The 22,533-nt window shown below is 41.0% G+C and overlaps 1 protein-coding gene across 5 annotated transcripts in view; it reads right to left on the bottom strand.

Moving 5' to 3' along the window:
• ulk4 (unc-51 like kinase 4) overlaps positions 1-22,533 on the bottom strand; it is a 70,249-nt gene that overhangs the window by 41,040 nt on the left and 6,676 nt on the right. For all 5 annotated transcript variants that reach the window (XM_079343028.1, XM_079343027.1, XM_079343029.1 and 2 more), the window contains 10 exons: positions 22,197-22,289; positions 21,814-21,874; positions 21,484-21,683; positions 20,570-20,616; positions 20,359-20,437; positions 13,454-13,561; positions 10,347-10,430; positions 3,390-3,551; positions 2,262-2,447; positions 401-528 (listed from right to left, as the gene is read on the bottom strand). In XM_079343028.1, the coding sequence (XP_079199154.1) occupies positions 401-528; positions 2,262-2,447; positions 3,390-3,551; positions 10,347-10,430; positions 13,454-13,561; positions 20,359-20,437; positions 20,570-20,616; positions 21,484-21,683; positions 21,814-21,874; positions 22,197-22,289 (1,148 nt within the window). The remainder of the gene's footprint in view (positions 1-400; positions 529-2,261; positions 2,448-3,389; positions 3,552-10,346; positions 10,431-13,453; positions 13,562-20,358; positions 20,438-20,569; positions 20,617-21,483; positions 21,684-21,813; positions 21,875-22,196; positions 22,290-22,533) is intronic.

The raw sequence follows: 22,533 nt of genomic DNA, 5'->3' as shown, positions 1-22,533 counted from the left end.
GTACTGACACTGGTTTACTGCACAGCTCTAGATATGAGTAGGCTTCTCTCAGCACAGTCAGCATGAGGGTGCAGCAGCTACACTATAGTTTAATATATCAGTTACACATCACTCTCTAGATGGATTCATCGGCCATAACTATTTTCTGAACAGTGCAGGTGAACAGTGTGTCTCGCTCATTAATGATATGACACTTGAAGCCTCCTCCGAAGAAAACCTGATGACAAGACGACCGTCGGACAAATGAGATGCTCAACTTTAATTTATCCACATTCAATCAAGGAAGTGACAAAGTGTGACTTTCTACTGTTTGCTGGGTGACAAAATTAAAAGTAGATACCAGAGAGAGAGAGAGAGAGAGAGAGAGAGGCAGTGTGTGTGTGTGTGAATGAGTATTTACCTGAGCTGACAGCAGTACTGCAGCGTGTGTGTGTTGTCCTTGATGAGTGGCAGCAGCAGTAAGAGTGTTTTGGCTCTCGTTACAGTCGATGGACTCTCTAGACAGCGTAGCACCTTCAACAACCGATCCTACGAGACACAAAGACACGTTAAAGAAAGATCCTCTCTGGGTGCGAGTGCGTCTGCTGTTCAAAAGGACAAGTTCCCATGTTTCGTGATTTAAATACAAGTCAGCTGTGTGGAACAGACCTCACCACTTCGAAGTATCAAATACATTTGAATGTGGCAACATACCACAGATACAGTGGCAGCTTGATATGAAGCATGAAGGCAGGAAATGTTTGTCTACCACATACGGCGCTACGTTCAAAGTTTATCTCATCAAAAGATATTACAGCAGTATATCCATGTAATGTATTCAAATGAATATGAAATTATTCAGTTTAACATTTGGCCTAAGGTGTCCAGGAAATAAAAAAAAATCATTTTTCTGTCACTGCGACAACAAACTGGCTTAAACTCAATCAGCGCAGACTTCACATTATCACATAACACAAACAAACACACACACACACACACACACACACACACACACACAACAAACTTGGATGCCCACAGCTACTTTACACATGCAGTTCATTCACTCAGTATAAACTCAGAAGAAGCAGAAGTAACGGTTTGGAAATATTATGACTGGCCAACATTCATTACCATTATCATTATCACCAACAGCATACACACACGGGCTGTGTGTGTATGTGTGTGTGTGTGTGTGTGTGTGTGTGTGTGTGTGAAGTAATGTGAAGTAATGTGCATGCTTGAGTGTGTATGGGGAGACAGAGAAAGTTAATTAATTTCAAAGCCCAGTAGTGTGTGTCTAGCTGATAAGTCCCTCCCCACTACCCATAATGCTTTGCTGGAAGTAGAAGGCTGCAGCACATTTATTCAGCCAATTAGCCCAGATACTGACACACTCTACAAATTAGCGTATTTTCATGCGCGCTCGCACACACACACACACACACACACGCATACACACACACACACACACACACACACACACACACACACACACACACACACACACACACAAACACAAACAGACAGAGTTCTGTGTAAACAAACTCTTGGACTGTCTGTCTTTGTGCCAGGGGAGAGAGTGTGGGGGGGATTGGGGGGAGGTGAATGCATATCAGTGTATAATTAGAACAGAGTTGAAGTACTAAGTTTGTATTCTGCTGTTAAATTGGAAATGCTCAATGCAAATAAATTCAGTTCAGAGTCAATTACCAATGCCAGGCTCCAACTTAAAAACCTTCAAATCAATTTTAGCCTCTTCTGCATTACCAAGATTAGCCCTTTGAATGCACACGAGATGGTCTGTCTCATGAAAAATTAAGCAATAATTCCTGACAAATTAGTTCGTGCACAGTTCAGCATCAGTTCATGAACTGTATGGGAGAGAGAGAGAGAGAGAGAGAGAGAGAGAGAGAGAGAGAGAGAGAGAGAGAGAGAGAGAGAAAGAGACGCAAAGAGAGAGGAAGCAAAAAAGAAAGGTTTTAAGAAAACAGAGCTGGTTTCACTTTCTTCGTTCTTCATGTCATTGTGTATTCATTTCTTGGTGACTATGTATAAACCTCACCAAAAGTGGATTTTCCTAATCAACCTCTCCAAAATTCATTTCTTCCCAGTATTTGTATAAACACCCAGGCCTTCAGTGGAATCGCTCTCTCGCGATTTGAATAAAATTAAACATTGAAAGAACAATGTTTTTTTCCTGGTGTTATATGAATTCTGGATAGTTCTGTGTTAACATTTTGCAAGACATTCTGAAATTCTTTTGCACATCCCTGTGCACTTACCTTGCTCTGTGTGACCCGGTGTGTATGGATGCGTGAGGTTAGGAGGGCACTAGCCATAGCAGTGAGAAGATGTTGCTGCACCCTGGCCCCTGCTCCACCTACACCCTCCAAAATAGCTGCAGGGCCACATGTGTCAATCACTGCCAAGAAGACTGCTGGGACCACCCGAGTTAGCCTGGAAAGAGACTGGAGAGATAAACAGAAAAATACATTGCGTTTGCCCATGATTTTAAGGAAGCACCTTAACACAAGGAGAAAGTATGGGGAATATATCATGTATTGACAAATCATCTACTGGTAATCTATGCCCAGTATACAAAATATTAAAAGGCTTGGCTCTAACCTGTTTGTGCGAGTTTGTCTATTACCGTACCGCTAGCTCCGTAAGGTCCACCAAATCAGCTTCCATACAATACTGCACTTTACCCTTTTGCTGTTCAGCCTTTGGGAAGGCAGCTTTTTCTCTTAAAGCCATCATAGAATGAAATACTATTCCAGACAATCAAAAAACTTGTGAGTTGTTTGGTATCTTCAAAGCTAATCTAAAAAAATAATCACCTAAAAAACTCCCAAGAATGCACTCACTAATTGTCTTCAGTCATTTACTCTTTATTATTTTTCGTCTCACTCACTCACTCACTCATTTTGTTTGTGTGTTGGTGTGTGTGTGTGTCTGCAAGGGACATTTATATATATATATATATATATATATATATATATATATATATATATATATATATATATAGTGTGTATATGTATATATTGTTGTTTTGTTACCTGCCAAAGGGACTGCAGATGTAAATTAGCTTAAGGCTAACTCTGGTACAATGCATCAAATGGTTACATTTATGTTGTTTTATTGCACACTGTCCCTCACAAATAAAGTTGAAATTGAATTGAATTTGTAAACTCAGCCAAAGCACATCGATATCAATAAATTGGGGGTTCAGTCAATAAATGCACATGTAGCCTAGATACTGCACATATTTCATAACAATATGTTCTACTTGAGTAAACCATCCTAAGCCTGCTACATATCTGTCTGGGTTTTTTGACCACATTGAGATGTTGGGGTTTTCATGTGATTTACTTGTGCACACATGACTGTGCGTTTGCATGCCAACTTACGGAAATGGCAGTGACTCTGACAGCCTCCACAGTGGAGTGCGTAAACAGGTACCAAAGGGCGGAGCCTATCTCTGGGGTAACCAGGGGGTGGGAGGGGCCAGAGATGGAGGTGGAGATGTTCTCTATGGCTTTAGCAGCCATGTGATGAACTATGGAGTCATCCTGTAAGACACAAACACTCATGAACATATCCATTTGGAAAATAACAAACTTCATTTTTAGTTGCGATTGAAAACTACTTCTTCTGAACTTTTTAAAAGCCAAGATTTCTCTCCACGGAAAAATAAGGAAGAAGCACATACACAAATGGAGGAGTTGACCACAGTTCAAAATAAAGAAGGCTAAAGTATTGGTACAACCCAATGTGATGGTCCTGTTCCTAGGAGACCTTAGGCAATAGTTCATCGAAGAATCATCGTCTAGGATGATTGTACACTATGAAAATGTCAAAAACCTTCCAGCTTTAAGTCCCTGATGCCAACACCTCATTGTAGTAACCATGCAAATAGATAAAACAGAGCCCAGGGACTACACACAGAGCTAGTACAAATACAGTAAGTAGCTTTAAAAACTACCAAGGGTTGGATGTCTTTTTGATTTGCACATATAGCGAATAGTAGTTGTTGTCCTTGAGTGTGTACGTGTACATGCATCCTGAAAGTAAAACATATCCCAGTGCTCTGAGTTGAAAACATTAGGTATATAAAATATCATGCTATTTTGTGCGACACATTTCCTGGTTCGTTGTCAAGTTTCACACTCAAAACTTGATTACTGAAAATGTCACAAACCACAAGACAGAGATGAACAAAGAGCGAACACAATCACAACCTGACAATTAGATCAGCTCTCAACATCCCCTCAATACAAAATGAAACAGCGGGTATGCCTGTATGTGTGCGCTTGTGTGTATACTGTATGTACCCACACCTCTGCAAGAGTAGGGAATAGTTATTTAGTTCAGACAATAGGGCCAGGCTAATGAAATCTCTGCGGCTGAGGAAATGAGTTTTTTTCTAGGAAAGTCATTGTGGAGCGAGACAGGAAGTGGAAGGGAAGTGATTGCCTCTGTCAAGTTATTATTGTGTTTCACTGTGTTACATCACGCACACTCTTCTATCCCCTGATACCAGATACAATGGAGACTTTCATATGGGAAGTTAACTGTAGTTTGTGGTGACGGCTCATAGTAACAGCTAAAACATTCATTTCTCAGAGACCATTTATAATGTTCATTTTAAAGGTGGTGCAGTTGACATGAAGTAAAAGTTAATGGACCAAGATGTTAAAAAAGTTTTAGGCGATAAAGTTTTCGTCAGTTCATAGTGAAAATCACAGTTTAAACTAAATAAAGATATGTATATATATATATATATATATATATATATATATATACATATATATATATACACACACATACATACATACAGTCTTGAGTTAAACACTGATGTTTCTTTGACATTGTATAATGCATCAATGGCCAGGCTTTGTATGAATCCTGGCTATTTAACATTTTATTAAATAATCAAGCACACTTTATATTAAACACCATATGGGCACTCAAATCATAACAGCATGAATAGCTTATCTATTAATTCAATATATAAGACATCTTATTGAGCATTCTGCATCAAGGGACTATGTAGCAAGACAACGTAATGAGTCCTCCGGCACCCCTCCGGGAATCAGCAGAGTGGTCTGTTCCAGCATTCCCCATGCCGTGTGGGCCAGCTCACTAATGAGCCCACGGGGGAGCACCCACTGTCTGTGTGTTTAACAGACTGTAGCCCTGCCAGGGACTACACACAGAAAGCAAAAGAGGGTAAGACTAAAAGAACGGCAGAGAGAGAGAGAGAGAGAGAGAGAGAGAGAGAGAGAGAGAGAATTCCTTACATGTAGTGAGAAAGTAGCTCAGGATATAGAGCCAATCATTGAGACGATAACAGAAACACGGAGGCGTCAGGAAAAGGGGAAAATTCTTCTGCCAATATGAGAAATAAAGTTCATCCAAGAGACATAAATATTATAAATCATCATGTGTTTTGCGCTCAATCTTTAATTTCTAAATTGTCAACCATATATAAATTAAAGGCATGTTTCAGCATTATATTAGGATAATTATGCTAAAATATAATCCAAGATTATTTTATCTAAACTCACAAAACTTTGTGTAAATGTAAGTGTAAATAATCAACGATGTAACTAATTATTATTATTACATTACCATTTTTGGGAGCTGAAAGTAGAGGCACAATTATGGCATCCATTTTTTAAAAGCAGTCAGGACTAACATTGGGTAGATTTGGAGTGGAAGGATTAGCCTTCCAGATTTTCTTAGATCTAATTAAATGATAAAGCCACTCTCATACATCCTTACTTCATGCTTCTGAGTAGGAATCTCATTTGAGACTAAAAACCTTGTTTTGATACTCTGGATTTAAGTTGGCATTTGCTGTGGGGGGGGAAAAAAGTAGTTATTATTTTGTTTTCTCGAGCGTCAACAGGACAAAGTGGGAACGATTGAAAATCTCCCTTCTTCTTTATTTGACGGCTGACAGATCAAATTTAGGCCCACTGAACTCCTCCCTAAAAAAAAAAAGAGTTGGAAAAGCCTCAGTATACAGATGAAAAGAGAGAAAAGGCTGTGAAGATATGGAACAATAAAATCCCGTCTTCAAGTGTTGATCAGTAGATTAGTTTTATATCCAAACATGTTTGCACCTGGCCTCCGAGTCTCAAACGGAAAGAAAGGCACATCACAAAAACTACATCACTTGATCTTGATGCGGGATTTGTTTTGAGTGCCTGTGTGTGCACAAATGCATGTGTTCACATGTCTGATGTGGTTTCCCTCTGTAATTAAAGTCCTTTAGAAGCCAGTGCACCTGGTTTTGAATGAGCCCTTATGGCAGATACACAGAAACCATCCATCAGTCTCACACAGCACATCTAACAGCACTAACAGCCAGACTCAAAGAGAGAGAGAGAGACGGACTGTAATTAACTGGTTAACCGGCAGACATTGAGACAGAAGGGAAAGAGACGCGTGGATAAAGCATCAAAAAAGAGCAACAAGTAGAGGTGCGGTGTACAGGTAAAAGTGCTTATCAATAAATCACAGTCATCTTGGGTTGCACACTGGGCGTGAGTCTGTTTTGTGTTTGTGTCTCCGTGCACATGGAGGGGTCATGGTATGTTAGAGACACAAGGGTAAGACCCATGACCATCTTGTAGAGTCCCCTCTGTTCTCCTCTCCTTTGTGGAAGATAGTGATAAATCATTAATAGGCTCACCGCTACTGTGTGTGTGTGTGTGTGTGCGTGTGCGTGTGTGTGTGTGTGTGCGTGCGTGCGTGCGTGCGTGTGTGTGTGTAAGGGGGGATTTCTGCCTTCTGCCCCCTGGCTTCTATCACTGTAATACTGTTCACACCCACTCTTACACACACACACAGATTTTTCATCATAGGCAGCAGAAGCATCATCTTGTTCGGGCTCATAAATAATTTCCTGCAGCTCGAGTTTGGCCTGGAAACCTGCCTTTTCACTACATGCCATCCAAACCCCCTCTCCAAGTACAACTCTCTCTTTCCATATCTGACTCCCTGCCATATTCCACCCCCCCCTCCTCCCCCCCCACCCTCCACACTGATCATTCTCTCTCTTCGTCTCTGTCGCTCCCTGCCATCCCCCCACTATCCCCCTCTTCACTGGTAAAAACACCATGCACACTTTGGCTCTGCACACAGCCCCCAGTCGACCCCTTACGTCTCGCACAATGATCTCCATTCCTCTCTGGTGCTTTACTTGTACATCAGGAAAAAAAAAAAAACTCTCAACAGCAGCGGAGGGGGAGCTGGGGTGATCCAGGGGGTCAGGAAACACTTCAAAAACACACTGCCTGGAGCGCATTAGACAGGGCCTTGGCGCCCTATCTCAATGCTGTCATGCAATAAACAGAGTGTGGCACTGGATTTACATGGAGCACGTTGGAAGACAGTCGTCCTCTGCGGAAAACATGAGACACAGCGAAGACATGACTACTTTTTGGAAACGCCACTGAGGCAATTAACAAAAGGATCAAAATGTGTCACCGTTTTCCTGATCTCATTCATCAAATAAAAACACACGTTGGGGTCTGATGACGTTGGTTGCTAGTAGCACAATAAAGCATCACAAGGACTATCTTCTCCCTCTCATGGTCGATTTTCAATGAAATGTTGTCACTAAAATACTGTAGGAGTTCAAAGCACACTTGTAAAATGTTGCATCTGATGAGCTGTGCTTGGACTGGAACATCATCTACACTGTAACCCTGTTGACACGTTTAACCCCTGATTATGATCGGTTTTTTTGATGTCCTGCAAAGGGGGGAAATGTTCCCTGTATCACAGGTGAGTTTAGGTCTGATATCCCTTAAACGTGTGTGTCACTTAAAGCATTAAAGTATTGGTGTCCAATGCTGCACAATTCTTTCTTCATATTCAGGAGCGTAGTCTTTTCATCCGTGCATAGACAGTAAGTGATGAAAAAGAGACGAGCGTTGTATAGGGTGTCTGTCTGTCTGTCTGTCTGTCTGTCTGTCTGTCTGTCTGTCTGTCTGTCTGTCTGTCTGTCTGTCTGTCTGTCTGTCTGTCTGTCTGTCTGTCTGTCTGTCTGTCTGTCTGTCTGTCTGTCTGTCTGTCTGTCTGTCTCCCATGTTCCTCTCTTGCAGTAAGGTTTGAGAAGCTCTGTCAATTCTGTCTGACGTTTCAAATATCTGTCTGACCCATGGCTGGATTATCCAGGAAGTACATTATATCCTCGGTATAAACTGAATGCTTAACAGTCTTTCTTGTCAGTCATTGGCCAACTTGCTCCGTATGCTGACAGAGATATCTGTGATGGGCTGAAATGATATGATGAACTCGTATGTGTCTGGACGATGCATCAATGTAAGAGTGTGTAATTGTTTTTGAGAGGAAGCAGAGGAACTAGCTCAACAAGCGGGTTTGTTGGAAGCAGAATATGAGTTGCCCTTCGAGAGGCTTATCACAGCTGTTCATGTATAATGAGTGAAGGCTAGCTCCAAGCAAAAGTGACACAGAGAAATTCATTTTTACACCCTTGTTAAAGAGTGTTGCTGGAGTTTGGTGATAAAGTAACTAGCTGGAGGTCAAGTGCTCAAGTTGTGGTGACAGACAAGCTCGGGACTCGGCTGATAATCTGCTGAGAACATGCTAGCATTAGCCAGCCAAGCTGCAATCAAAGAACCTTTACTAGTTTAAGTAACACAAGACAAACTCCCCCTTTAGGGCCTACACAGGTTTCATTCATTCATTTTGAGTGTATTCAATAGAAATATTCTATCATCTACTTCTATCTCCAAACTTTCTCCAGCACAAACTCCAGTGATAGCAGTTATGTCATGGATCGTGAAAAAGGCTAACAAGCCCAAAACTGTCTTTATTTTGTTAATTTCTACACAAATGTACATTTGTTTATTAGATGAATTATATTTTATATTTAATTAGTATGTAGTCATATGGCTGGTTTGGAAGTACAGCTGGCTGTGTGACCCCTTTGTTCACTCCAGGAAGTGTTAATGCCCATGAGACAAAGTTAAGTGACATAGACAGCTCAGTAATAAAATAGCAAATAAACTCGTTCATTCACAAGAAAACACAGATCGTCAAAGAGAGAGAGACGGAGAGACAGAGGGGAGAGAGGGAGAGTTAGAAAGACAGGGAGGCAGGGTCTGGCGATGAGTGTCTGGTCCCTACGGCTGTGTGTGTGTGTGTGTGTGTGTGTGTGTGTGTGTGTGTGTGTGCTTCAGTCAGCCTACTCTCACAGCTCAATAATGATAAATAAGTCAGCCTCCCCTCTCCTCCCCACAACCCCTCACTATGCTTCTGTCACACACACTCTCACACACACACACACACACACACACACACACACACACACACACACACACACACACACCTTTCCTCTGTTCATCTGCCCCCACCTCCTTACACTCCCAGTGGTAATGAAGCAACAGTAGGTACTAGCTGACAAGTGCAGACCAGAGTTTCATCTATATTCATTCGGCACCACAGTGAGACCCCCCTCTTACTGTGGGAGACAAAACCGCATTCTCCCGTGTCCTTCTCTCCCGCTTCTCTTTCACTTTAGATTTGAGTCTCATCTCCCTAAAGTGTGCATATTTAGCAGCAATGGCCGAGCAGGTAGGGAAACAAAAAGGAGAGGGCTACAAAGAAGAACGCTGTAATTAATGCTCATCATGGGACACGGGGGCACTGACTCCACTGAATGCAGTAACAAACACGCTGTTGGTTTAAAAAAAAAAAAAAAAAGTGGAGCCAATTTCAAAGCCTGCCATGTACAAAGTTCAGAGTGCAGGACGGAGGAGACAGCGCCTCGTACTGCAGAACTTTAACGGAAATGAGACCCAGTCCATTTCTAATCACCGGCCGATGATTGACAAAAAAACGCGTTTGTCATTCAGTTCACTTTTGAACCATTCAGAGATGTCATATATGTTTGGATGATAAGGGAGGTCTAATTAATGCGGAAGAGAAAGAGAGGAAACAAACAAAGTGAGAGAGCCAGCGGAAAGAAGAGTGTTATTCACATTTCTGCTCAATCTACTGTACGCTCGTGTCTGGAGGGTCCTAATTGCTGCTGAGGTCAGGCTGCTGAGCAGTAAAGGGTTGTGTTTGATGCAGGTAAAAAGTGTGTGTGCGTGCATGTGTGTGACTGCTCTGCATGCCCTTGACTTGCAGCTGGCAAAACAACGCTTTAGGCCCCCATAGCTGCCTCATCATTACTGTTCACAGGGATCCCCTGCCGCACACACACACACACACACACACACACACACACACTTGCAGGCACACACAGTAAGAGAGACTTAGTCACAGCTACACAGGCACAGACACAAAAACAGACACACGCAGACATACACAGAGACACTCACCCCTTCCCGCAGGCTCCTCATTAAGCCAGTGTAGGCGGCAGCGGGAACGAACCATAGTCCCTCTGGGGAGCCTCTCTTCTCCTCCTGATAGAGAGACATAGCAAAGAAAGGCAGATAGGGTGAGGGGGGGTATATGTTGGGGGGGTAGGGGCAGATGAGGAGCAGAGCAGGAGGAAGAGGAAGGCAAAGAGACAAGGTGGATGGAGATACATGAGGAGATGAGTGAGGGAAAGGGCCAAGTGAAGGAGCCGTGACATCTTCATTAAGAAGTTACCATGCCCATGTTTGAACATGTTTTCATAACAATCCAAACTCAACTGACTGTTTAACCAATTAATATTTAACAGCCTTTCCTTGTAATCCATTCGTTTGAGTTTCTTATTTCCAAAAAAAAAAACAAGATTCATTTAACGAGAATTTCAATGAACAAGCCTTATTATAAACGATTGTGAATTCACCTCGTAAATAAATCTCTCAACAATAAGAAAAAAAACGAATTCTCTTTTATTTCCAAGGAATGGTCCATTCATATTTCCCAAAGACAAAGGGGATTGCTCGAGTTGACAGATATGTGAAGTTACATAAATGGCTGTTTACAAAAGGCTTCAGTAACTTAGAAGTTTGACTGTTCAATTACTCCTCAGATCACGATAAATGTGCGATAAACGTATAGTAATGACTTGATGCAGAATACACACTCCACAAAAGTCTAACTATTTCCACGAATATTTGATTTGATTTCGTTGAAACCACTAACCAATTCTACTGCTACTTTTCCAGGCTCTAGGCTACATCTAACCTTGAGCATAAAGTCAGCTCTGGAGGCTGCAGCGAATCGTTGTCATTGACTGCTGCTGCACAAGAAGAGAGCAGGCATAGCAGATGATTTCACCAGGGGACACTTAAATGGCTTTTCCACATTTTGAAAAACAGTTTCTCCTGCAATTAAACGGGCAAAGTGATTCCACCTGATTCCAACAGAATGAAATGCTCAGGATTTTCATAAGAACCGCTTGAAATGACAATTTTAGGGACAACTGATGTTGATGGATCAAGGGGCTGTGTGATGCCTCTGGGAATGGAGTGATGTTTTCTGTAGTCATCTTAGAAAACATTTTCCTACTATATCATATTTTATAGTCTTTCAAACCATAGTTAGACGTCCTGTAAAGTCTGATAAAGATGTTACCGTTGTGTTTGTGTTAGTGCTAGTTTTACCTAACGAGAGACACTGAACAGGAAGCCCAGTCCTGAGTAAACCAGAGAGAGGAGTTTCAAAGAGTCAGCACCAGTCAGGAGGACATTCAGTCTGACTAACATCCAACTTGACCTTACTTTTTCATTACATGAACAAAAGTTTTAGGGGAAATTAGATTTGAATGCCGTCATTATAGTATTCAAAGGGTGTACAGATTAAAGCTGTATATAAAGAGAGTGACAGGCAAGTCCGGTATAATGACTCCAAACAGGTGAAAGCACCTTTAAAAAGCCGCCCCTGACTTCCGAGGGAGGAGAGAGAATCAGTTAATTATCAGGTTATTTTTCAGTACGCACCCTCTGGCCTTGGAGGAGAAGCACTCGCTCTTGCAGGAGCTGAAAAGTCAATTTATTAAGAGCTTCTCCAGGCAATGATGAGATTGTCCACGGCTTCAGGAGAGTACGACGTGTAATCAGGCAAGGGGATTGATTTTTGAAGGTTATCCATCAGTCATGTAAATACAAATCTTACACTTAATCTACTTGGCCGGCTAGATTGAGGTTAACCACAAATAAATTGGGATCACCTTTTCTAATGGAGTCAAACGAGGGCTCTTCCTCTCTCTCGCTTGTAATTTTCAGGTCTGGGGGACAATTCGCTTTCAATTCAATTTAGTCAGCATGTACATTTAAACTCCATTACCTAATGGCAGTGTACTCCGTTTTGTTCTTTTCACTGTGGAATGATCTGTCGTCCCGAGGTAATAAGATAACATTTGATCTTTCTGTCTGACACAAGTTTTCTGCTCTGTTCATTTTGATTCATTCCACTCTACTCACTTCAGAGATACAGAAATCTTTTCATTATGACCTTCCACATTTAAAGCTTTCTGTTCAGTGCGTTCAAAATGAAAACAGTTATAGGGATAGTTTGTTTAAAGTGACGTTTGCACATCATGTTGATGTTTGGATTTTTGAGTACAAGCAGGGCTATGTTGATTTTGAACAGAGGCTCTAAATTATGCAATTTTGTTTATTTATTAGTTGTTAAGAGTCCTTAAACTAGCATTGTGTGTCCATGAATCGGAGCGACTGAGCTTCTGGAGGAGCACTGGAGGGAGGGGTGTTTTTTTTGTTATTGCAACAGTTAAACAGGATGCACTTCAGAGGGAATGTATAACAAACGTTATATCCATTTTGTCATACAACTTCATCACAGATTTAGGACATTTAGATCATAATATAATATAACTACAGTATATATTTCTTCTTTTATAAGAAGAAATAGCATAGCAACCTTACATTTCATAGCTGACAGAAAACCCATTTCTGGAGGCTTTTTGTTTCAGAAATCTTCATCCAAACTCACAAAGCTATCCTTAAACTGACTGCGTGCAAAGCTAAATGCTCAATTCAAAACCCTAACGAGAATAATAACAAGTTGTATGTATGTATTTTATATTGCTCATTTCAATTGAACATGTGGACATATAAGGACATTCTAAATGAAATGTGAACTAATAACTAAGTGATTGATAATAGTAGTGGGAGTTTTGTATCCATTCAAATCTGCATTCTGAATCCTTGATTTTTGTCTCACATCATTCAGAAATATTTCCCCCAAAACAAAGTTCAAAGAATTGTAATAAATCCAAATATCAGCACTCTAAAAATAAGGATGGGAAACCTTATCACGTATTGTAGACCATCCCTGTTTCTGAACACTTAAACTGTAGAAGTGGTGGAAAGTAATTGCAATCTCTGTTTTTTAAATAAATGCAAACCAGATCATATGCAGAACCAGAATTTCACTAAACTGTGTTTGGTATGAGCGATGTGATTCTTTTGGATCAGTTACCCACACTACTCTCACTATCTCTTTCTTGCTACTGGAGTTATGCACACTTTACCTGAGACGTGATGAGATATAGGAACTCCCCCAGTGGTGGCAGCAGGAACTGCTTTACTTTACTGTTTCTCAGGTTCTCCCTCAGAAGCTCTGTTAATGTGGACACCGCCTGGAAAGAGAGGAGAGAGGGACGAGGTTTCATCAGGACAGCCACTTCTGTTGTTTGGTATGCTGTCACGATTTGATGCGAGTCTAATGGGTGTGAATGTTTTTTGTTGTACGTGAGCCTCGAACCAAACATCATTTTCTGTCACTATGTGGAGGAGAAATGTTTTTTTGTTTTTTTAATCTTGAATCTTTGAGGAAAAAAATGAAAATTAAACACCAAATTCTATAAAAAATAATAACTACCGTAAATTCCGGACTATAAGCCGCTACTTTTTTCTCACACTTGGAGCACTGCGGCTTCTACTCCGGTGCGGCTAATGCATGGATTTTTTATGGGGGACAATGAGCTTCTGCCGCAAAAACATTTGACTTCGTCACGTCGGATCTTAATATCAGTCATTTTGCGCTTCATGCACGCACCCTCATGATGGAAAACACACGGAGAAATACATATGATGCAGCTTTCAAGTTAAAGGCGATCGACCTGGCTGTCAAAGAAGCTAACAGAGCTGCTGCACGTTAAGATGACACTGACAGCGACAACAGAGACTGAGGAAGTGAGTAATGAAGTCATTCTGAGGCAGTGAATGGATGGACTTTTTCTTGTGAAATATATTACGGTCATCTTTTTCATCAGCCGTGTTACAGACACCGTCGGCTAGGCTTCGTATTGTAACGGTTCATGTTGTAAAGTCAGTAGTTGATAATGTGTTCATAATTCCGATTATGTGGAGAGTCAGTGAATGCACCAGCGAGAACGTGTTGAGTGGCTGTATGAGAGAACGCTGGGGGAGAGAGTTGGATTGTTACGGCAAGTTACGTGTGTTGCTCTCTGCTGTAAACGGCGTGGTCACGGCCGACAGTGATCGGGTTATTGAAAGTTATTAATATTTGAACGCTCCTTTAACGTCCGTACGGACGCTACAGTATTTGCGGATGTTACCGGTAGCCTACGTCTGTGTAAATAGCTCTTGTTATAGCGTGGACACCTGCGGCTTATAATCAAGTGCGGCTTATATATGTACAAATACATTTATTTACTTATTTTTAGCCGGTGCGGCTTATATCCAGGTGCGCTCAATAGTACGGAATTTACGGTAGTCTTCATCCTCTAATGGCCTGAAATTATAGGCTAAGTGTGTACCGTATAAAAAAGCTTCATGGTCAGCTTTCCTGTCAGTAAGAATCACAAGTTATGATTATCATATCTAAAGACTCAAACTGAACTTGAGATGGCTGCCTTCCATATTATTGCTCCCAGAACATGTTTAACCAAAGAGATATACCATTGACAGGATGAATGATTTAACTTCAAGCCTTAAATATTAAAAATAAAGTGTGTTATTGGTTTTCTAATTCAGAAGGTTCTCTTTTATTATGTTTTCACGAAGCAGAAAAAAGGTTGAGAACATATAAACAGAAATACAAGAGAAATATATAAGTAGAAGTGGATTCTGAGCATTAAAAACTATTCGCATATAAAGGTAAAAAACTCGTGCAAACACTGATAAATAATCACCTCACTCACATCCATAAACACACACAGTTAATATATGCCGACCCAGGCTTCCTGGCATTAGCATTACTGCCAGCTTCTCCTTTCTGTGATCTGATGCAAGGTCTGCCTTTCTCCTCCATCTCTCCCTCATCACCTTTTCTTTTTCCATCTCTCTGTTCCTCACTCTTTCCTTCATTGTTTGTTCTCTCGACCTGTCGTCATTCTACCTGCTTTTGAACTGCCCTCTGTGTAGCTATCACACATCTCTGCCGTCTCTCTCACCTGCTGTTCTAGGATGAGTAACACATAGGTAGGCTGTTCTGGGATGAGTAACACATAGGTAGGCTGTTCTGGGATCAGTAACACATAGGTAGGCTGTTCTAGGATCAGTAACACATAGGTAGGCTGTTCTGGGATCAGTAACACATAGGTAGGCTGTTCTGGGATCAGTAACACATAGGTAGGCTGTTCTGGGATCAGTAACACATAGGTAGGCTGTTCTAGGATCAGTAACACATAGGTAGGCTGTTCTGGGATCAGTAACACATAGGTAGGCTGTTCTAGGATCAGTAACACATAGGTAGGCTGTTCTGGGATCAGTAACATAAAGACTGAATGTTCTAGGATGAGTAACAAATAAAGACTGTTCTGGGGTCAATAACATACGGGAAGGCTGCTTTGGGATAAGTAATATAGGCTGGCTGATCTGGGATCAGTAACACAAATGTAGATTATTCTAGGATCAGTAACACATAGGTAGGCTGTTCTGGGATCAGTAACTCAGAGGTAGGCTGTTCTGGGATCAGTAACTCAGAGGTGTAACACAAAGATCCACTGTTCTGGGGTGAGTAAAATATAGGTAGGCTGTTCTGGGATGAGTAACACAAATAAAGACTGTTCTGGGATCAGTAACACAAAGACTGACTGTTCTGGGATCAGTAACACATATAAAGACTGTTCTGGGATCAGTAACACATAAAGACTGTTCTGAGATCAGTAATATAGGTAGGCTGTTCTGGGATCAGTAACACAAAGACTGGCTGTTCTGGGATCAGTAACACATATAAAGACTGTTCTGGGATCAGTAACACATATAAAGACTGTTCTGGGATCAGTAACACATAGACTGTTCTGGGATCAGTAACACATAGACTGTTCTGGGATCAGTGACATATACTGTAGGTAGACTGTACAGGTAGGAAGGCTTCTATCTCTCTTTCTCGTTGTTTTAATGCGACGTGGTAACAGTTTCTCCTAATATATGTTCCATCTTTTAAATAATTACTTGTGGTTATTTTTGCCCAAACACCATGGTGTAACCTGAGCCACAGATGAGCATGGTCAGGTATCAATTTGCCACTGGAATCCTGAGCAGCTCTGAACACTGTCAGTACAATTTGAGGCACACAACAGGCCAATATGTTAAGGTTCACCTTTCCTTAACTTACTTTTTAATTAAGTAGTGTGAGAGTCTTATATATGGGCTATAAATATCAATCTTTGTTTTCTGCTTCTTTTAAAAATTGCAATCTGCATTCTCCTCTCTCTCTCTCTCTCTCTCCCTGTTGGAGCTGGTCGTGCAGCTGCTCCCATACACAGAGGTTGCTAAAAGGAAGCCCTGTGCACGGAGCCAGAGTCAAAAAGCTGCCCCCTCCCCCCCCGCCAAGTATATTAATTATCCCAGCTTCAACATACTCTCTGATCAAATAATGCAAATCAATGCACACAAGTAAACATAAACATGTGCACTCCATTAACCATAAACAACACAAGTGGCACAGGGAATAAAACAACGTCCCAACACAACACAAAGGGTTTTCCACATACACTCACAAGTATGGCACATACACATGTGCTCAGGAGCAGTGACTGTGTGACAACCCTTGGGAAAGCCGGATGAATAATGAAAGCATACAAACAGCAGGTTCAGGGAATTAAAGAAACTTAAAAGCTTAAACAAGAATTGTCTTTGCAAAGATGAGAGGAGAGACAAAGCAGTATCGTAAAATTACAATTACAGGTCCCACATTTATTTTTCAGGTATCCAGCTGTCTAATTATTTTTTATTTATTTTTTTAAAGACAGAAGGGAAATTGGCTTCATACAGGGAAGTCCCGAGATCATTTCATAAAATAGATTTCAATGTCATGGGAGATGTGATATCTATAAGTATAAGACGACAACAAACGCACTGCTCAAACATTCACAGCAAATCTTTGAATTGTTTACAATTTCAACGAAACACTTATTGAAGAGATGCGTAACACAAAACAGAGGAGGCTTTGAGGAACCTTGAGCAGAAAGCACTGCTATACTTTCTGTTTGGCCGTGAGACAACGAATGCAAACGTGTTTCGATTCTTTTTAAGTCATATTTCACACAAACCAGATGGCTTCAGCTCTAATGCTTTCCCTACAAGAGGTCGTCACAAATTCTCCATGTAGCGTCTTCCTCCCTGTCCTGCAGCCCTCTGAATGGGATCCTAAAAATGGCTGTGAGAATGCATTAGACTTCATCAAACACCCCACACAGTAGAGGCATTACGGGCTAAACCGCTGTGAAGCCACAGAAAACTTTATGAGGGATGATAAGTGAAGGGGAAAATGATATTGAGTTGGTTTTGAAAGCACGGCTTCCTTGTGTAAGTTAGTGACACTAACCCATAAAATTGTATTCTCTTAATTCTATTGGAGAGGACAAAGAGTGAGTTAAGGACAAAGACAGACGGACTTAAGAAAGAGAACAGAGAAAGTGACAGAGAGGAGTGTTTGAGTGTGTGTGCAATTTTGTGTGATGGAAGCATATAGCAGTAACCATGGTAACTAAGCCCAGCCCTGAAACTCCAATCAGCAGGACAGCAGCAGGAGAACCCCTGCTGAGAAAAAACACACACAAGTATCTGTTGTTTTATGGTCATCTGCATGTCCACACACACACACACACACACTCGCAATAAACACTCAGATAGGGAAAAAGACACACACAACTTCATACGCAGGACCCCTGCTGAGTGACACACGAACACGTCTGAAGAAGCCTCTGTACACTTAAATACACAGGAAGAGAGAACCCCTGCTGAGTCTATAGATAGACACACACAGCCATGGACACAAACTGAAACACAAAGACACACTGGCACAGTCGAACAGCTTTGTCCTTTTCTTAACAATTTGTCATCCTACGGCAGCAGCAGCAGAAACGTTAGGGTTGGAGCGGAAAAAACGTTCCGCCATTTGTCTTTAACAACAAGCCCCCTGAAAAAAAACCCACTGCCATGCCACTGTCGGCCATTTTGTAAATCGCCGTGACGACTCAGTAGCTGTGTCAGAACAAGTGTTGGAAGAGAAGAAAAGGACAAACCAGGAATGGGAGCGGATGTGAAGTCGGAGCCCCTGTAGCGAGAACGGATTTCATTGAGAGTAAATGTTTGTGAACGAGCAGAAAGAGAAACAAAGCAGAGTAGAGAGCAGGTAGAGAAAAGAGAGAGAGAGAGAGAGAGAGAGAGAGATAGAGAGAGAGAGACAGTCAAACATATAATGTGTTTATGTTTGAGGTTAAGTTAGAGACGCTCCTGGATCTTAGGTCCAAACCTGCTTTTATGAGTTCAGCCCTCTGTCTAACACTGTGTGTGTGTGTGTGTGTGTGTGTGTGTGTGTGTGTGTGTGTGTGTGTGTGTGTGTGTGTGTGTGTGTTTGAGGTATCTGAACTTCGTGTGTCTGTCCGGGGACTTCTGTGTGTAAATAAGCATGTCCTATTACTTTACATAGGATTACTCTATTAGAGTTATATTTTTAAAATGGATAGCCTTAGTCCTGAAAACATGTTAAATAAATGAACATAATAAACATTAAAATAAAAAAAGGTTTGACATCATGAGCTTAAAATAAAAACTGACAAACATGTAAGTTTATATTAATGTGTATTATATAAGATACACTTCTTGTTATCATATCAGCGTACTCATGGACTAGAAGTCTTCATGTGGTTGAAAACAGTTCAACCTTTTCAACTAATCAAGGCACAGTCTTCCTCTTCCTGTAGACCTGATCAAATATTTCATCATTGGGGAAACAATTATTGTTTTTGGTCCTTTTTTAATGTACTTATGTTAATATAATGATTACAAAGCTCAAGTCTCTTTTTTTTTTTTTTTGGCGTGAGCTGCTGCTCTCATATGCAGCACTGTTTCTGTCACTAACATCAACATGGTCATCCTCCTGGCAAACATCAGCTCATTCTTCTTCTCAGGGTGAGGTAAAAAAAAAAAAAAATGTCAATGATTGAAGTAGAGCAGGCGAGCGAGATGTCTCTGAAAAGTATCTACTTTGTCCCATCAATACTTTAACAAATTGTAATATTATCTCTTCACTTTATTACAGAGTCAGAGTTTTGTTTCATGGTATCATATAAGAGCAAAAAGTCTTATGTCTCTCCATACTGATTACCATGCACACTTCTTCTCAAATGCATCTATGACTAGACATGTTATGACGACAAACGGAACACTATTAAAACTCATTTTACCAGAGGGGAGACTGAGTGGATATGGGGGAGGGAGAGGGAGAGGGAGAGGGAGAGGGAGAGGGAGAGAGAGAGAGAGAGAGAGAGAGAGAGAGAGAGAGAGAGAGACTCTTGTGAAAGAGTTGTCTTGTAGGTTTTTAATGCCACCTACTGGTAAATTCTATTACTCGTACAGTTAGAGTGAGGATGGAGTCATCTGTGGAAACATGTTGGTGACATTTCTCCAAACAGCAGGGATAACAACCCAACATTTTGCATTTCAAGCTGAAGCAGGATTTACTGTAGATAAATTAACAACTACTCACTTGATGTATAAATTAAACTCTCGACAATTACAATAACTTTGGTGCACTAGTGCATTGGAGGGCCTTTCCCCTTGGTGTAAGCATGTCCTGCCACCACGTGGTACAAACTAGTACTGCAGTTTAAAAGGTTCTTAAAAACTTCATCAAGGTTACAGAATGCATGTCATTAAGAGTTTAAAATGACCCTTATACTTTACTTTTCTGGAGTTAAAATCAAAGTCAATGTTTCACTGTGCTGATTTTTTTTTATACTCAGAGATATGTTTCAGTCCAGAGTGATAACATTCTACTCACTGTGAACAAAATCGAGTTATAAAATAGCACTGAGTGTGTGTGTGTGTGTGTGTGTGTGTGTGTGTGTGTGTGTGTGTGTGTGTGTGTGTGTGTGTGTGTGTGTGTGTGTGTGTGTGTGTGTGTGTGTGTGTGTGTGTGTGTGTGTGTGTGTGTGTGTGTGTGTGTGTGTGTATTTCAGACCTCAGAGACAGGACTTTCATCTCCAAGTTGGGTACAATGCAGCGCGAGCAGACCCATCACTCTGAGAACCTTGCTCTTCCTGTAAAAAAAAGAAGATACATTTCATTCAATAAAACATTGCAGCAGTCCAGTTTTCTTTTCACATATCAACACGGGACTGTCCTTTTCTATCCTAAACATCATAGAAAGAACATAAACACCTTGTACTTACATATCCCAGTTTGGGGCGTGTCGTAGCTGATGGGTCAATACTGGAAGCTGAGCGACAAAAACAGAGAGAAGAAAATCCTACAAGATTAAAAACCTCATCTGTAAGAAAATGACTTCAGTATATGTGAGTGGGTTCTAGTTTCATTAAGGCATTGTATAAGCTTGTTCAAACTGACTCTGAAAAAAACAAAAAACAAAGGTTTAAACACTTCATCATGTTTAAGGTCTGAAGGTGAATAGGACACAGTAGCAGTATGGACAAAGTATTACTACACAACATTAATACACTACTTGTATATCTTAAAGGTCTTTTGTGTGTACATTTTCATTGGTTAGAGTTAGAAAAGAAAGGAGCCACAGGTACAGGAACCCGTGCTGCCCGCTCCGAGGATTACAGCCTCTGTCCACGGGCCGCGCACACTAACTACTGAGCAACCAGCAGCCCGCTCAAATACTTTCTGTTAAAGCAAACGTCATAGAGGAAAATGAAATTACATTCAAACACAAAAAAATTTGTTAAGAGTTCACAAAAAATAAGGAATTATATACTAAGTATAAAACAGGGACAATGATCCTACCAAGTTAAAAATATTCCCACATACTTTAAAATGTATTTGTTGATTCGATCTAATGATTGTGCATCATTATCACATTGGGGATTTTAAGAAGGGTTTTTTTTCCTTTTTTTCTCCCATGCTATGTTGTCCTGTTAGGTGCACCATGGAGAAGCCTCTGCAGTGCCTCTGTGTAGTCAGTGATGGAAAAGAAGCCAAACCATTTTAACATATAAAAGCCAAAGTAATGGAATTTCAAACCCGGATCATAAATGTGATTCGTCACGATTGCTGAGTTTTAGAGTTGAATCACAATACACATTTGACAGTCTTAATTTTAAGTCAATAGAAATTGTTATACCAATGTTGAGTTAATCAGCCTGTTAGCAACAACTTTATGTCCAACCACACAACAAAGGTAGCACAGCAGGTTGAGTCTGGCACGAGTGGCTGTGGTGGGCGGGGGAGCAGGAGTGGAAAGATTCTGATCTTCAAGGGAGGAGCAGAGCTGCAGGAGGAAGACAGTCCACTCTTCATCACTTAGAGACTGCAGCTTCTCAACTGGAGGGGAGGAATAAAGGCAGGCATAAAAACAGACTGAGGCCTCTGCACGTCCTGATCAAATCTGATCTCATTTGTTATTGAGTCAAGAAAGAAAAAACGTATTTACCACCACCAATACGTTACTCACCTGAATATGCCGGCACACAAAGAGTTTTGGGGTCAAACCGCACTGGAGGACTCTTAAGAATCTGGAAAGTAGAAAAAGAAGTCACACAATGCGCCTCGGTATGAGCTCTCTAGTCTCCACGTGTCAAATGTGGTTATGGCCCTGCTTCATAGTTATCATGTTTCACTGAATTCAGTATGTCATCACTTTTTATTACAATGAGAATCATCCACATACAAATAAAGCTTTCTTGTTTGGTACTGTGAAGCTTATCCATGTGTATTGTGTAAGGAGGTTCTACTAAATAAAACACAAGAAAGTCTTCTCACAATGCTCTTACCATTGAAAAGGTGTAAATGCATTTTAATGTGGTAAAAAGCTCAGTCAGTACTGCATGTCTGTACCTTTGGGTTGTCCATTATTGGGGTGACGGTGAGATCAGAGTCAGTATGGAGAAGAGCTTTCACCTGCGATGTGATGTCAGTCCCAGTGCTGGCCTAAGAAGATCAGAGCAGAAGAGTCAACCTGAGCTGCAGTGAAACATTGACTTTGAACTCCAGCAGATGGAAGCAGAGGGCGCCGTGCCTCTAAAGTTAGACTTTAAAAAGAAACTATTTTAGTCTTCAGTAGGACAAACAAACAGCTGGAGTGTATTTGTTTTGGTCACAGTTGACCAGTAGTTCATATTGTGTATTTCATGAGCATGAAACACTCCTATCTGCTGTGGTCATGTTCGACAGA

The sequence above is a fragment of the Symphodus melops genome, assembly GCF_947650265.1.
Source record: "Symphodus melops genome assembly, chromosome: 5".
Lineage (NCBI taxonomy): Eukaryota > Metazoa > Chordata > Actinopteri > Labriformes > Labridae > Symphodus > Symphodus melops.
The sequence above is the reverse complement of the archived record's forward strand: the minus strand, read 5'-3'. Positions and strand labels throughout refer to the sequence as shown.